Source organism: Hippopotamus amphibius, chromosome 3 (assembly GCF_030028045.1).
Source record: "Hippopotamus amphibius kiboko isolate mHipAmp2 chromosome 3, mHipAmp2.hap2, whole genome shotgun sequence".
NCBI lineage: Eukaryota > Metazoa > Chordata > Mammalia > Artiodactyla > Hippopotamidae > Hippopotamus > Hippopotamus amphibius.
The window spans coordinates 171,807,368-171,824,268 of NC_080188.1; the positions used below are offsets into that span (position 1 = coordinate 171,807,368).

Here is a 16,901-nt window from a genome sequence, read left to right on the forward strand (position 1 = left end):
TGGTACTATGCCTTGGTTCCAAGTTCCTGCACATGCTCCATTATCCAGCTGGACTTCACTTACAAAACACAAATCCAAAAATAAATCATTAAGAATTTTGAGATGGCAACCACTGAGCATTAAACGCCATGCAGAGGGCCTTCCTGAGTGCAGTCCCTGGGCACTGCACTGGTCTCATGTTCATGAAGCTGGGCCTGGCTCTTAGGTTTTTGGCTCTGGAAACTGAAGAAATTTGTAGTGCTACAATGTTAGAAATTCAGGGGGAAAACAGTTTTTGAGAAAAGACATAAGTGGGTGCAGTTTGGATCAAGCTTTAATTTAAATTACTCTGGGACACTGGAACTATGTGTTAGGAGGATACTAACAGAAGACTGTTTAGAAGAAGGTTGTCCAAAACAATATCACTTTATATTTCCTCATTTGTGGATCATTAATTACATTGCTATAAAAAGTCATAACATCCCTCTAATATGAAGATCTCATCAGGGGCTTCCTAGGTAGCGCAGTGGTTGAGAATCTGCCTGCCAATGCAGGGGACACAGGTTCGATCCCTGCTCCAGGAAGATCCCACATGCTGTGGAGCAACTAAGCCCGTGTGCCACATCTATTGAGCCTGCGCTTTAGAGCCCGTGAGCCATTACTATTGAGCCCATGTGCTGCAACTACTGAAGTCCACGGGCCTAGAGCCTGTGCTCCACAACTAGAGAAGCCACGGCAATGAGGAACCTGCACACCACAACGAAGAGTCGCCCCCACTCACCGCAACTAAAAAGAAAGCCTGCGCACAGCAAAAAAAAAAAAGACTCAACACAGCCAATTAAATAAATAAATAAATTTATAAAAAAAAAAAAAGATCTCATCACTAGCAAAAGCTAAGAGAGTATTCCACGCAAATGGAAAAGAAAAGAAAGCTGGGGTAGCAATACTTTTATCAGGCAAAATAGACTTTAAAAGAAAGATTGTTACAAGAGACAAAGAAGGACATTACATAATCATAAAGGGATCAATCTGACAAGAAGATATAACAATTGTAAATACATGTGTACCCAACGTAGGAGCACCTATATACATAAAGCAAATATTAACAAACATAACAGGAGAAACTGACATTAAGGCAATAATAGTAAGGGACTTTAATACCCTACTTACATCAATGGACAAATTATCCAGACAGAAAATCAGCAAGGAAACACTTGCTTTAAATGACAAATTAGATGAGATGAGATGTGATATATATATAGTATAAATAATGAGAACATTTCATCCAAAAACAGCAGAATGCACATTTGGTGCACACGGAACATTCTCCAGGATAGATTACATGCTGGGTCACAGAATTCTCAACAAATTTAAGAAGACTGAAATCACATCAAGTATCTTTTCTGACTACAACAATATGAGACTAGAAATCAACCACTAGGGAAAAAAACCTCCAAAAACAGCATGCTAGTAAACAACCAACAGGTGGCTGAAGAAATCAGAGAAAATTAAAAAATTGCTGGAGCAAAATGATAAATGAAAACAGTGATCTAAAATCTAAGGGACACAGTAAAAGCAGTTCTAAGAGGGGAGTTTACAGTGATACAAGTCTACCTCAGGAAACAAGAAAAACCTCAAGTAAACAGTCTAAACTTACACCTAAAGGAACTTGAAAAAGAAGAACAAATACAGCTGAAAGTAAGGAGAAGTAAAGAAATAATGAGGATTAGAGTGGAAATAAATGAACTAGAGACTAAAAAGACAATAAAAAAAACAATGAAACTAAGAGCTGGTTCTCTGAAAAGATAAATAAAATTGATAAACTTTTAACCAGCCTCATCAAGAAAAAAAGAGATAGGGCTCAAATCAATAACATCAGAAATGAAAAAAGCGAAGTTACAACTGACAGCAACAGACAAAGGATCATAAGAGACTACTTGGAGCATCTATATACCAATAAAGTGGACAACCCAGAAGAAATGGACAAATTCCTAGAAATGTATAATCTTCCAAGACTGAACCAGGAAGAAACAGAAAATATTAACAGACCTATTACCAGTTACTAATTAATTAATTACATATATTTATTTATTTTTGGCCACACCGTGAGGCCTGTGGGATCTTAGTTCCCTGACCAGGGATTGAACCTGGGCCCATGGCAGTAAAAGTGCCAAGTCCTAACAACTGGAACATAAGAGAACTCCCTGAATCAGTAATTTAAAAAAACTCCCAATAAACAAAAGTCCAGGGCCAGATGGCTTCACAGGTGAATTCTATTAAACATTTAAAGAAGAGTTAACACCTATCCTTCTCAAACTACTCCAAAAAATTGGAGAGGAAGAAATGCTTCCAAACTCATTCTATGAGACCAGCATTACCCTGATACCAAAACAAGACAAAGATGAAAGAAAGAAAGAGAGAAGAGAGAAAGAGAGAAAGAGAGAAAGAAAAAGAGAGAAAGAAAGAAAGAAAGAAAGAAAGGGAAAGAAAGAAAGAAAGAAAGAAAGAAAGAAAGAAAGAAAGAAAGAAAGAAAGAAAGAAAGAAAGAAAGAAAGAAAGAAAGAAAGAAAAAGAAAGAAAGAAAGGAAGGAAGGAAGGAAGGAAGGAAGGAAGGAAGAAAGAAAGGAAGAAGGGGGGGAGGGAGGGAGGAAGGGAGGAAGGAAGGAAGGAAGGAAGGGAGGAAAGAGAAAGAGAAGAAAATCAAATCACAGACCAAGATCACTGGTAACATAGATGCAAAAATCCCTAACAAAATATTAGCAAATCAAATCCAATAATACATTAAAAAAATCATATACCATGATCAAGAGGGATTTATCCCAGGGACACAAGAATTTTTTAATATCTGCAAATCAATCAATGTGATACACCACATTAACAAAATGAAGAATAAAAATCATATGATTATCATCATAATCATATGATGCTGCATCTATCTCAACAGATGCAGAATAAGCTTCAGACAAAATTCAATGTCATTTATGATAAAAATTCTCCAGAAAGTGGGCATAGCAGGAACATACCTCAACATAATAAAGATCACATATGATAGGCCCACACCTTACATCACACTCAACAGTGAAAAGCTGAAATTACTTCCTCTAAGATCAGGAACAAGACGAGGATGCTCACTCTTTCCACTTTAATTCAACATAGCACAGGAAGTCCTAGCCACAGCAATCATATAAGAAAAAGAAATAAAAGGAACCCAAACTAGAAAGGAAGATGTAAAACTGTCACTGTTTGAAGATGACATGATACTATATGTAGAAAATCCTAGACACCACCAGAAAACTACTAAAGCTCATCAATGAACTCAGTAAAGTTGCAGGACAAAATTCATATACAGAAATCTGCTGCATCTCTATCCACTATCAACAAACTATCAGAAAGAGAAATTAAGGAAACAATCCCATTTATGATTGCATTAAAAAGAATAAAATATCTAAGAACAAACCTACCTAAGGAGGTAAAAGACCTGTACTCTGAAAAGTATAAGACACGAATGAAAGAAATTTAAGACAACACAAACAGATAGGAAGGTATACCATGTTCATGGATGGGAAGAATTAATGTTGTTAAAATGACCATACTACCCAAGGCAATCTACAGATTCAATGCAATCTCTATCAAAATACTAAGGGCATTTTTCACAGAACTAGAACAAATAACTTTAAAATTTGTATAGAAACATAAAAGACCCTGAATAGCCAAAATAATTTTTTCTTGAGAAAGAAGAACAGGGCTGGAGGAATTGCACGCTCTGACTTTAGACTATACTACAAAGCTACAGTAATCAAAACAGTATGGTACTGGCATAAAAATAGACACACAGATCAATGGAACAGAATATAGAGCCCAGACAAAATCCATGCTTATGTGGTCAATTAATCTACGACAAAGGAGGCAAGAATATACAATAAGGAAAAAACAACCTTTTCAATAAATGGGAAAACTGGAGAGTTATATGCAAAAGAGTCAAACTGGACTATGTTCTCACACAATATACAAAAATAAATTCAAGATGGATTAAAGACCCAACTGTAAGACCTGAAACCATAAAATTCCTAAAAGAAAATATAGGCAGTATGCTCTTTGAGATCAGTCTTACTGATATTTTTTGGAGTTGTCCCCTCAGGCAAGGGAAACAAAAGCAAAAATAAACAAATGGGACTACATTAAACTTGAACGTTTTTGCACAGTGAAGGAAACCATCAACAAAACAAAAAAGACAGCCTACTGGATAGAATAAAATATTTGCAAATAATATATCCAATAAGGGGTTAATGTCCAAAATATACAAAGAACTTATACAACTCATCATCAAAAAAACAAACAAGCTGATTAATAAATGGGTGGAGGACCTGAAGAGATATTTTTTCTAAAGAAGACATACAGAGGGCCAACAGACACATGAAAAGATGCTCAACATCACTAATCATCAGGGAAATACGAATCAAAACCACAATGAGGTGGTGTCTCAGAATGGCTAACATCAAAAAGACAACAAATAAGAAGTGGTGACAAGGAAGTGGAGATATGGGAACATTTAACTACCATTGATGGGAAGGTAAATTGGTACAACCAGTATGGAAAACAGTATGGAGGTTCCTCAAAAAATTAAAAGTAGAACTACCATAGATCCATCAATTCCACTTCTGTATTTACCTGAAGGAAACAAAAACACTAATTTGAAAAGACATGCACACCAATGTTCACTGCAGCATTATTTACAATACCCAAGATATGGACAACCTAAGTATCTACTGATAGATAAGTGGATGAAGAAGATGTAGTATGTATGTATATGTATGTTTGTGTGTAACACACACACACACACTAGAATATTACTCAGCCATTAAAAAATAAAATGTTGCCATTTGTGACAACATGGATGGATCTAGAGGGTATTATGCTAAGTGAAATAAAGTCAGACAGTGACAACTACACTATGATCTCACTTATATGTGGAATGTAAAAACAAAACAGACAAAACAAAATGAAAACAGCCTCACAGATAAGAGAACAAATGGTGGTTGCCAAAGAAGACAGAGCAAAATAGGAAGGGGATTAAAAGGTATAAGCCTCCAGTTATAAAATAAATAAGCCATGGGGATGTAATATACAGCATAAGGAATATGGTGAATAATATTGTAATAACTCTGTATGGGGACAGATCATTATTAGACATCAAGGGGATCATTTCACTGTATGCAAATGTCAAAGCACTATGCAGTACACCTGAAAAGAATATAACGTACCTCAACTAGATTTTAGTTAAAAAAATTAATGATAAATTGAAATTAATAGATGTTTAAAATAAAACAAACAAAGCATTTAAACATCCAGTGGAAGGGTACTGGCACTGGTTATAAAATTAAATGGCCTGATGGTAGGAAGGCAACTCAGGGGTATTATTGTTTACCAGCAATGCTTGCACTTTGTTGACTACAAGCATAGCTAAGAAGTGCAAAAATAACCTTTCTGTATATAGCTAACCCTAGCAAATCAAGAAGTTGGCAAGGATTCCTTTATATATTTCTAACTTCCTAATTTCTTTGAAAGGAGAAAGCATCTGATATCAGTTATACTTAGTGGCTAACTATATGCTCTCCTAAGTGAGTATTAGCCCTTCAAAATGTTTATCTCAAGTTGTGATATGAAAGGAGTTAAGCCTTTATTCTCCCATTAAAACAGGAGAAAAATACCCTGGCTTTGAGGAGATAGCCTTATAGTACACTATCCATAAGAATGAACTATATTTGAGTTCATCCTATCCTCTCTCAAACAGCCTTCTTCTCCAGCGCAGGATAAGTTGGAATCTGTACTAGCTGGCACTACTGTGAACCTATTTCTAGGAGTAACCATAGATTGAAGAGGGTTTCCATGTTTCTTTGATTCTTTCAAGTTTAGGATTCTGGCAATATTCCCTGCCATGCCTGCTCCCATTTCCTCCAGGTATTTGCTATCTGCTTTCTATCCCCTCTTAAGGGGTAGTATCTAACTTTAATCCTTTATTCTTTTCTCCAATTTTTATATTTTTAAGGTATTTATCATTAAAAGATTTTAAAATTATAACCATTTAGATTGCAAAATGATTTAAAGGTATAGTTAATATTTAATATCTTCAGACTATAATTTTTCTTTCCTGACATCCCTATGTTTATTATATTATTTTTACCTCTGGTGGTAATATTTTGATAGATATATAACATGAATATATATTCACATACTATATATTCATACATATATGAATATAAATGTACTCTTTACTGAAAGGTATCACTAAAAGGTGATACTATTATGGATTTTAACTCCATGCAGATGGTCAGGAAAGAGAAGGAGGGAAGATGAATAAAGACTCTTTAAGCAGCAGAGGAAAGAACTTTAAGTGTCCTGGAATACAATAGCAATGAGAATACAAAAATTGAAATAGTATTGTAGCTCGGGTGCTATGAATTCAAACTGAATATTTTACCACTAAAATGGAGATTCTTAGGCTGGTCAGAGGTCACTCTGCCACAATAAACCAAGTATTTTGTAAAATTAGACTGGTCATCTGAACTGACTGTGGTAAACACTTAGAAAGGCGACTAATACACAACACAGCAACTTGTTTGTGAGTGATAGTGGGCCACTGAGAAACTATCACTTGCTAGTTTTTCTTTTGTTAAGCTCTTTATTGGAATATAATTGCTTTACACTGTTGTGCCAGTTTTTTTCTGCACGCCAAAGTGAATCAGCTGTATTTATACATATATCCCCATATGCCCTCCCTCCTGTGACTCCCTCCCATCTTCCCTATCCCAGCCCTCTAAGTCATCACCGAATCATCAAGTTGATCTCCCTTTGTTATGCAGCAGCTTCCCACTGGCTATGTATTTTACATTTGGTAGTGTATATATGTCAATGCTACTCTCTCACTTCGTCCCAGCTTCCCCTTCGCCATCCCCACCCCGCCCACCCTGTGTCAAGTCTGTTCTCTACATCTCCATCTTTATTTTTGCCCTGTCACTGGGTTCATCAGAACCATATTTTTTAGATTCCATATATATGAGTTAGCATATGGTATTTATTTTTCTCTTTCTTGCTTACTTCACTCTGTATGACAGACTCTAGGTCCATCCTCCTCACTATAAATAACTCAATTTCATCCCTTTTTATGGCTGAGTAATATTCCACTGTATATATGTGCCACATCTTCTTTATCCATTCATCTGTTGATGGGCATTTAGGTTGCTTCCATGTCCTGGCTATTGTAAATAGTGCTGCAATGAACATTATGGTACATGTTTCTTTCTGGATTCTGGTTTTCTCTGGGTATATGTCCAGTAGTAGGATTGCTGGGCCATACAGTAGCTCCATTTTTAGTTTTTTAAGGAACCTCCATACTGTTTTCCATAGTGGCTGTACCAACTTACATTCCCACCAACAGTGCAGGAGAGTGCCCTTTTTCCCACACCCTCTCCAACATGTATTGTTTCTAGATATTTTGATGATGGCCATTCTGACCCGTGTGAGGTGATACCTCATTGTGGCTTTGATTTGCATTTCTCTAATGATTAGTGATGCTGAGCATCTTTTTATGTGTTTGTTAGCCATCTGCATGTCTTCTTTGGAAAAATGTCTATTTAGGTCTTCCGCCCATTTGTGGACTGGGTTATTTGCTTTTTTGGTATTAAGCTGCATGAGCTGCTTATATATTTTGGAGATTAATCCTTTGTCAGTAGCTTTGTTGGCAAATATTTTCTCCCATTCTGAGGGTTGTCTTCTTGTCTTGTTTACGGTTTCTTTCGCTGTGCAAAAGCTTTTAAGTTTCGTTAGGTCCCATTTGTTTATTCTTGATTTTATTTCCATCATTCTAGGAGGTGGGTCAGAAAGGATCTTGCTTTGATGTATGTCACAGAGTGTTCTGCCTATGTTTTCCTCCAGGAGTTTTATAGTGTCTGGCCTTACATGTAGGTCTTTAATCCATTTTGAGTTTATTTTTGTGTATGGTGTTAGGAAGTGTTCTAATTTCATTCTTTTACATGTAGCTGTCCAATTTTCCCAGCACCACTTATTGAAGAGGCTGTCTTTTTTCCATTGTATATTCTTGCCTCCTTTGTCAAAGACAAGGTGCCCATATGTGCATGGGTTTACCTCTGGGTTCTCTATTCTGTTCCATTGATCTACATTTCTGTTCTTGTGCCAGTACCATACTGTCTTGTCACTGTAGCCTTGTAGTATAGTTTGAAGTCAGGAAGCCTGATTCCACCAACTCTGTCTTTCCTTCTCAAGATTGCTTTGACTATTTGGGGTCTTTTGCATTTCCATACAAATTGTAACATTTCTTGTTCTAGTTCTGTGAAAAATGCCATTGGTAATTTGATAGGGATTGTGTTGAATCTGTAAATTGCTTTGGGTAGGATAGTCATTTTCACAATGTTGATTCTTCCAATCCAAGAACATGGTATGTCTCTCCATCTGTTTGTATCATCTTTGATTCCTTTCATCAGTGTCTTATAGTTTTCTGCATACAGGTCTTTTGCCTCCTTAGGCAGGTTTATTCCTAGGTATTTTATTCTTTTTGTTGCAATGATAAATGGGAGTTTCCTTAATTTCTCTTTCTGCTCTTTCGTTGTTAGTGTATAGGAATGCAAGAGATTTCTGAGCATTAATTTTGTATCCTGTTACCTTACTAAATTCATCAATTAGTGCTAGCAGTTTTCTGGTGGAATCTTTAGGGTTTTCTACGTATAATAAAATATCATGTCATCTGCAAAGAGTGACAATTTTACTTCTTCTTTTCCAATTTGGATTCCTTTTATTTCATTTTCTTCTCTGATTGCTGTGGCTAAAACTTCCAAAACTATGTTGAATAATAATGATTAGAGTGGGCACCCTTGTCTTGTTCCTGTTCTTAGAGGGAATGCTTTCAGTTATTCACCATTTAGAATGATGTTGGCTGTCGGTTTGTCATATAAGGCTTTTATTATGTTGAGGTAATTTCCTTCTATGCCCATTTTCTGGAGAGTTTTATCAATAAATGGATGTTGAATTTTGTCAAAAGCTTTTTCTGCATCTATTGAGATTATTATATGGTTTTTATCCTTCAATTTGTTGATATGATGTATCACATTGATTGATTTGCATATACTGAAGAATCCTTGCATTCTAGGGATAAACCCCACTTGATCATGGTGTGTGACTTTTTTAATGTGCTGTTGGATTCTCTTAGCTCGTATTTTGTTGAGGATTTTTGCATCTATATTCATCAGTGATACTGGCCTGTAATTTTCTTTTTTTGTGACATCTTTGCCTGGTTTTGGTATCAGGGTGATGGTGGCCTCGTAGACACTTGCTAGTTTTTTACTGCAGACTTGAAGGTAGAAAAGAAGGCACTGATGTTCACAGGGAACACATTGACTGAGGTGGGTTCCTAATACTTTAACCAATCATTTAGACTAATAGTCCTCAACCCTGGTTGCATGTTAGAATCATCTGGAAAGGCTTTAAAAAATACAGAAGACTGGGTTCTAGTCCAGAGATGTTGATTTAACTGGTCTGAGGTGGAGCCCGGGCAGCAGTATTTTTTTAAGTTCCTTCGATGATTTTTATGTATAGTGAGTTGAAAACCACTGGTTTAGACAATGAACACTTTCTGGTCTTTATTAACTGGGTGTGAAGCGTTCTGTCTCTTTGTTTAACTTGGAAAAACAAAGATCTTATTGAGGATTCTATTCAAAACAATGGCTAATACCAACTGAGCCTGATATCTCAATACTTAAGAAAGGATATAACATTTTTTCTTTCTTTTTTTTTTAACAGGAATTTAACTTAGTGTACATTTATTCCTCTAAAGCTTTACTTTCTTCTAAAAACTATGCAAAGCTTTCCCCCTTTGACAGTCCTTTGTATCTAGTATGTCTGATTGGGACTGCTCAGGTGTCACTGTGACAAGAACACAAGAAAGGTTACATAGGAATAGTCAGCTACTGCTTTAGTTCAACTTTGCTTTCTGGTTGTCTTGGCATATATTTTAGTGCCTCAGTTCTTTCAGAGCCAAGCTCAAAGCTAATATAAATGAAGCAGCTGCGACTGCATTGTGTTACATTCACAGGGAAGGCCAACTCAGACCACTGTGTTATGGAAATGAGAACACTAAGTGGAGCACCTGGCGTGGAATACAGCAGCTTTCTTTTAGCCAAAGCTAAATTGATGGCATCGTCTCAGGAGAAGTGATACAAAAATCATAAATATCAAGAGTCATTTTATAAATAGAGTATTAAAGAAAGAAGCCTGTTACAAAAACTCAGGCAATGTGAAACAAATATATACAAGATGTTAGCATATTCCCTTTCTGAATTAAAGTACCTGGATAACTTTTCATTAGTTTACTCATTTCTTCCCAATCACTCTTGTAACATCATTTAAATGTAGTTTTAACAATATATAAAACATAAATGGATCTTTTACTTAAAGGAAAACACAAATATAACAAAGGCAAAAAGTTTAGTGGGATGTTAAAGAAAAAAATGAAAAATAGGCTCTTTAAAAAGAGGCAAAAACTATTGTTTCTGAAGAATCTAATAGTTACAACTCAAATCTGCAAAAACATATGTATGACATCTAAATGACTCAAAGAAATATCCACAGAGATAAATCATTAAATAAAGAATCCTATCTAGTTTCACTTACCAATATAAGTAGAAAGAGCATACACTATATACATAAAATACCATAGCCCTGAATTCCAAATATAAATTAAGATCTCTCTTTGTTGAAGAGAAAAAAAAAGGCAACTATTTTGCACAGGTGCACTCCTTTACTCCAAATTATCTCTTAGTGGTTATTAAATGGTTTAGTAATCCATTCAACTACAAACATCATCTGTAACACCAAGAGAGTGAGTGTGAAACATATTCACCTGATTCAGGTTCTTAGATAATTCATGTATATTTTATCCACTCAACAATTATTTGTTGAGTGTTTCCTATGTGCAAAGCTCTGTTGTTAGGCATTGGGGTAGCTACAAAGATAACTCTATTCAATGCTCTGAGGTGACCTAAATGGGAAGGAAATCCAAAAAAGAGGGGATATATGTATACGTACAGCTGATTCACTTTGCTGTACAGTAGAAACTAACACAACATTGTAAAGCAACTACACTCCAATTAAAAAAAAAAGATAAGTAGAAGAGATATTTATTATCTAATGAGGGGCAGAGACCTACAAACAACTGCAATTGGAATTAAGGTGAAGAGATATGGAATCAAAGTGGAGGAAGAACTGAATAACTATCCTTCAGATCCCTGCTTTTCTTATGCCTGTGATTAGATACAAGTACAAATACATTTAAACATTTCCAAAAGCTAAGACTTTACCTTAACCTATAGGTTCAGTGGCCATATGGGTTCCCTCTTTCATTTCTTATGTTCTTATTTTTAAACTTATTGACTCTGCTGTCTACTATCTGCATAAAGATGGATTAGACTAAGTAAGGGATATACGTGAATATACTACTTACTAGTTATCCATTTTAAATTCAGAAAATGTAAATTTGGGGGAATGAGGGAGATATACAAAGATATACAAAGACATATATCCTTTCTGCCTTATCCAGCAGCAGACAGCAGGATACAAACAACTTTTACCCACTGACTTCTGGGGATCTCTCTAAGGCTAACCACTACTCTCAAACTATCAGCAGTGTCAGTTGATAGCCAGGTGTGGATGCTGGACTGGCCTTCTATTGAATCACAGCCCCTTACCTATCACCGAGTTGAGATAGTGATAGCAAGAAGAGTCACTTAGGTTAGAGTCAAGTAATTTAACAAAACGTCCCAATATTTATATATCTTGGTTTAGCTTTTGAGCTAAGACAAATATTTCAATTAAACCAATCTTTAATGCTTTAGTGACCAACAAAATTTAGTTAAGCTTGACAAACAAACCCACTCACTGTCTTGCCCCAACCTACCTCTCCACCCTCTCTCTTGCCATTTTTGCCTACATGCTTTTTGATTCTTGCCTCAGTGAACCTTTCCCATATTCCCTTGAAGCGTGAGTCACCTTATGAAGTCTGTCTTCCCAGAATGCTATTCCCTCAGCCTGGAATACTCTCCTTCCCCTGTCAACTATTTTCATTCAGCCTTTGAAATGCAGCTGAAATACTGCCTCCTTGATAAAGCCTTAGCTTACACAGTGCATCGTTAAAAACTGGTGTCACTATGCTCATCTACCTCCTTATGAATCTGGTCATTTTTCTGTCTCTTGCTTCTAGACGTTAATTTCTCTTGTATGGAAATTCTGTTGTGTTCATTTCTGTTTCCCCAGTACCAAGTAAAGAGCCAAGAAAGTATCAATACTTTCATTAATATCAATTGGCGAATCACCAATACTTTGCCCAAAGTAAGCATTCATTAAGTGGGTCACTGTCAATGATTTCCATCAAGACTTGTTAAAAATCTATTTCGTCTGCCCTCAGTAAGCCTAAAAATAGATCTTGGAAGAATAAGGCCCTTTTGGAGAGTCCACAACTAGCTCCTTTTTGGTCTTCCTGATGGGTAGCGAACGTGCTGTTCACCACAGTAAAGACACCTGAATCTTAGAACCCCAGGTACCTGTGCTTAAATCTCACTCCTGCGCTTTCATAAAGTTAGCATGAAAATGATCTCTGAGGTACTATATAAGCAACAAAGTTAAGTATCTCAAAGTTAGGTTCCTTTTTGTACTGCTTTCCCATATTCAGAATGTCTTTTGTGATATTTATTACAAAAATATTTTGTGTTCATCTGAAAACATACTTCTTCCAGCAATACATTTAAGTGATATAAGTCACATTAGCTACTGGTATCATATGCAGATTTAAAAAATATAATGTACTTCCACAGACATCCAAGTACTGCAGTGTCTCATTTAGCCAGCATATTTTGGTTTCTCTTAAAAGAATATAAATTATTTATTTAGCATTATCAAGGAGTGAGGAACTTCATAAACCAGATTTTTCTGAAAAACAAGTTTTATAAAGCTTCTCATATCTTTAAGATTTTAAATATTCTCAATGGATATATATCACACAGTATTACACAGTTTCCACGCTAAAAAAGCCTGGTACAATCAATATAATTTCACTTTTCCTTGATGATTTAGGACTATTATTATCAATGTCGATTACTGCACTATGCACCATCCATCCTGTAATACAATGGTACCCTTAAGGACTATTGATAAGTATATCGATATTTGTCTTTATCCTAAATGGATTCAGATTGTTTTTACGACTCATTGTTTTTTATTGTCTCTGCCTCCTGCCTCTACTTACTGCCATTTTTTTTTAATTAAAAAATTTTTTTTCCATTAAAAAAAACTGCAGGGCTTCCTAGGCGGTGCAGTGATTAAGAATCCGCCTGCCAATGCAGGGGACATGGGTCCGAGCCCTGCTCCAGGAAGATCCCACGTGCCGCAGAGCAGCTAAGCCCGTGTGCCACAACTACTGAGCCTGAGCTCTAGAGCCTGTGAGCCACAACTATTGAGCCCATGTGCTGCAACTACTGAAGCCCATGCGCCTAGAGCCCGTGCTCCGCAACAAGAGAAGCCACGGCAATGAGAAGCCCGCGCACTGCAACGAAGAGGAGCCCCCACTCAACGCAACTAAAAGAAAGCCCGCGCACAGCAACAAAGACCCAATACAGCCAATAAAATAAATAAATAAATAAATTTATTAAAAAAAAAATTGCAATCAATGTGTTCTGATGGTTATTTTTCCAAACAATTGTCTAGATGAAGGCTTATGAATGGCTAAATTCTACTAGAGAGCTAAGTGCATGGGCTTTGTGACTGAAATTTGCTAGTCAGAGGCCCCTTCTTTCCCTCAATATTTCTAAATCTATGAGGTGGCCGAGATTGTAAAAAAGAATAACAAATGAGGGCATTCCCTGGTGGTCTAGTGCTTAGGACTCTGTGCTCTCACTGCTGGGGCCTGGGTTCAAATCCCTGAATAAGTGGTCTGTGAGTAGTGCTAGTCTGCATGTATATGCATCATTGGTTTATTACTTTTACTCAAAAATAATTAGTCTTATTATTAAAGTAAACCTTAAATTCGCTGTCACTTTACTGTTTCAATATAAATGAAAACTGTTATTGCTAATTAATTCAAATTTAAAAAACCCAGTCATGAACTTCAGATTTAATACAGGAAGTACTTCAATGTTACCACATTGCAGAGGAATATTGTTCTTCAGTTACTGATGTTAAAAAACAAAAACACAAAACTTAAGTATTCACCATTCTATTCTAGTATGACGGTATGAAAACTTCAAGTTCTAACTGAAACCTTTTCACCAAACTCCGAATACAGAATATAGTTAGTTTCACTATATTTGATTGGTTTCATCAGGAAAATAAGAAAGGGAAGGGAGAGAAAAGATGCTTTTTAATTCATGAAAACAAATTTTAAATAGTTATGTCTATCAGAATAAAGAAATTTAGTAAAAGGCAGGAAATCCAATATTTTAAAACTCCTGTCAAAATTTGGTTAGAATATTAATACAACATTTGCTTGTGGTCTTTAAAAATGAGAAGATTTGTAAAAATTTGGTATCACAGTAATAGATATCCACAAACTCTACAAGGCACTGAGTTATAACAAGGGGAAATCTTGCTTCTCAGGATTAATGCAAAATAAAACATTCACTTTGGTGAATTTACAAGTAAATACCAGCTTACATATCTCAGAATACCAGTTCTACTTAAAAGGTCATCCTAACTTTAAAAAACTGTATTGGAATAAACAACACAACGTATTAACTTGGCAGAATTAAGAGAAAAAAATCCTTTTTTTCCCAATAGAAAAGGCTATTTCTACTTTATACTGATTTCCACTGTACCTATAATAATGACAAACTTCATGGATGTAATTTTTTTCAAGTTTAAAAATAATTAATTTTAATAAAATGATATGATTAGAAAGTAACTATCTTTCTTATTCAATAAACAGAGAAAATGGATGAATTAAAATCTGGGTTATTCCAAGTTGTATCAAAGAGGTCCAAACTAGGGCTGCAACTGGTGGTCAGCTGACCTGATCACTTACAGACTTTCCATCTCATCATTCTTTCATATTTAATACTGACTCTCAAGTACTGCCTAGTCAGTTTAAGGAGTATTTTTAACTGGAATATTTCTTCCAGGGTATTTCTTAAGCACTTACATGGTCATCTAAAAGATGGCTTAAGCAAAGCACAGGGCAGGCTTCAGGATTAAAACTCACAGCTGTCTAATTCTCTGATAATTTGCTTTGCAACTTTATGAGCCTCATCATTCTCTGCTTAGGCTTCATTGCTAAAAACATTATACGCCATCCTTTAAAAAACAATCTTTCCAGCATCTTTAAAGAATTGTGATAGGTTTTAGTTAGTAACTTGATAAAGAGATTCTTGAGGAGCAAAATGTTTTGATTTCTTAGCAACTGTCTCTAACTCTAAAAAGAAAGGAGAAAAGCAAAATATTCTTTTAGAGAAGAGAAACACTTACTGGTACTTTGAAGGGTGAGGTATTTGCAGTATCCATAGAGTTGGGTTTCTCTGACGTACTGGTCCCTGAGATACTCCGTCTGCGGGGGGACCTTTCGGCTGGCACCTCTGGAAAAGAAAAAAGAAACATCATTAAAAACCCAAATTTAGGATCTTTAGCTAATCTGTAAAATTAAGAATTTTTTCCTCACAAAAAAAATCAGTTTGCTTTAAAAATACATTACATTCTATCTCTACATAATTTGTCTCTTTATCTCTAAAGAGATATTATCAAGACTCTAGGGAGACTTGGTCACTGTTAAGAATTTGTTTTAGCGTGACAGCTTATATATTCATCTATGCACACATAAAAAGTAATTCCCTCTGAGCTATGTTTAATATCTCTAAGTTCACTTAACATTTGCATCTCACAGTTTATGAATCTACTTCTCTATGTCAGCAATATAGGAGTTAATAGAATCCAATGAAATTTTTTTTATATTCTTGTGAACAAATTTAGCCTAGGGTTGAACATGATTTGATGGTGTCTGCACAAAGGTCAAAGTTCAGTTCTGTGCAGACAAGATGATTCACCAGCTTGCAACCAAAGGTCTATGAGAAGACTAAGAGCTGCTGCTAGGATAAAATAACATATATGCCTATGCAGATATAAAAATAGATCAGCTTCTCCTTGTTCTGGCAATATGACCTCACTAAGATTTTACTCTGGAATCCTAAATCTGTTCAAACTGACCTAACAAGCTTCAGATTTTGCAGATGATGTGGTATTCTCCAATTTAATTACTATACACTATATTAAGGTTACATTTAAAATTTTTTATAGAGTGATACATATATATGCATATATATATGCACATACACAACGCACACACAGATGATAGATATATACATATTATATACCTTTATCACAACTGCTTCCCATCTCCACTTCAACTGACAGACATATAGGAATCCAGCTTCTCAGATAACATTAGATAATCTCAACATGGACAAGGAAAAAAAAAACACACCCTAAAAAAAGTATTCTGTGTTATCTTCCAGATCTTAAAAAATAAGGAGTAAATCGTGACTCCGGAGACTGACATTTTGATTCCTGCTGTTCTCCCTTTAAAAGATAGATGCAGTTTAAACTTCCATTTCTGGCCTCCTGGCCCCTGGGATCCGTGCTACTTCCACTTAAGAGAAAGCGTTTTTTCTCTTGCTCCCTCCCTGTGTCTTGCTCTTCCCCCTCCCTTCCTACAGCTTGCAGAGAGAGCAAGCGAGAAAGCAACACACAGGACTGCAGCTATTCAATCAATCGTTCTGACTGCACATCCTCATTAGTTACTTTCAGGCTATTAGCAGACGCCCAACCACTGCCTCCCCTCAGTTACAGCAAATTTCACTGTATTACACTAATCTGCAGAA

The 16,901-nt window shown here is 35.8% G+C and overlaps 1 protein-coding gene across 8 annotated transcripts in view; it reads right to left on the reverse strand.

Moving 5' to 3' along the window:
* Positions 1 to 16,901, reverse strand: part of RASAL2 (RAS protein activator like 2) — a 367,842-nt gene that overhangs the window by 77,417 nt on the left and 273,524 nt on the right. For all 8 annotated transcript variants that reach the window (XM_057729587.1, XM_057729590.1, XM_057729589.1 and 5 more), the window contains one exon: positions 15,496 to 15,602. In XM_057729587.1, coding sequence (XP_057585570.1) covers positions 15,496 to 15,602 — 107 coding nt within the window. The remainder of the gene's footprint in view (positions 1 to 15,495; positions 15,603 to 16,901) is intronic.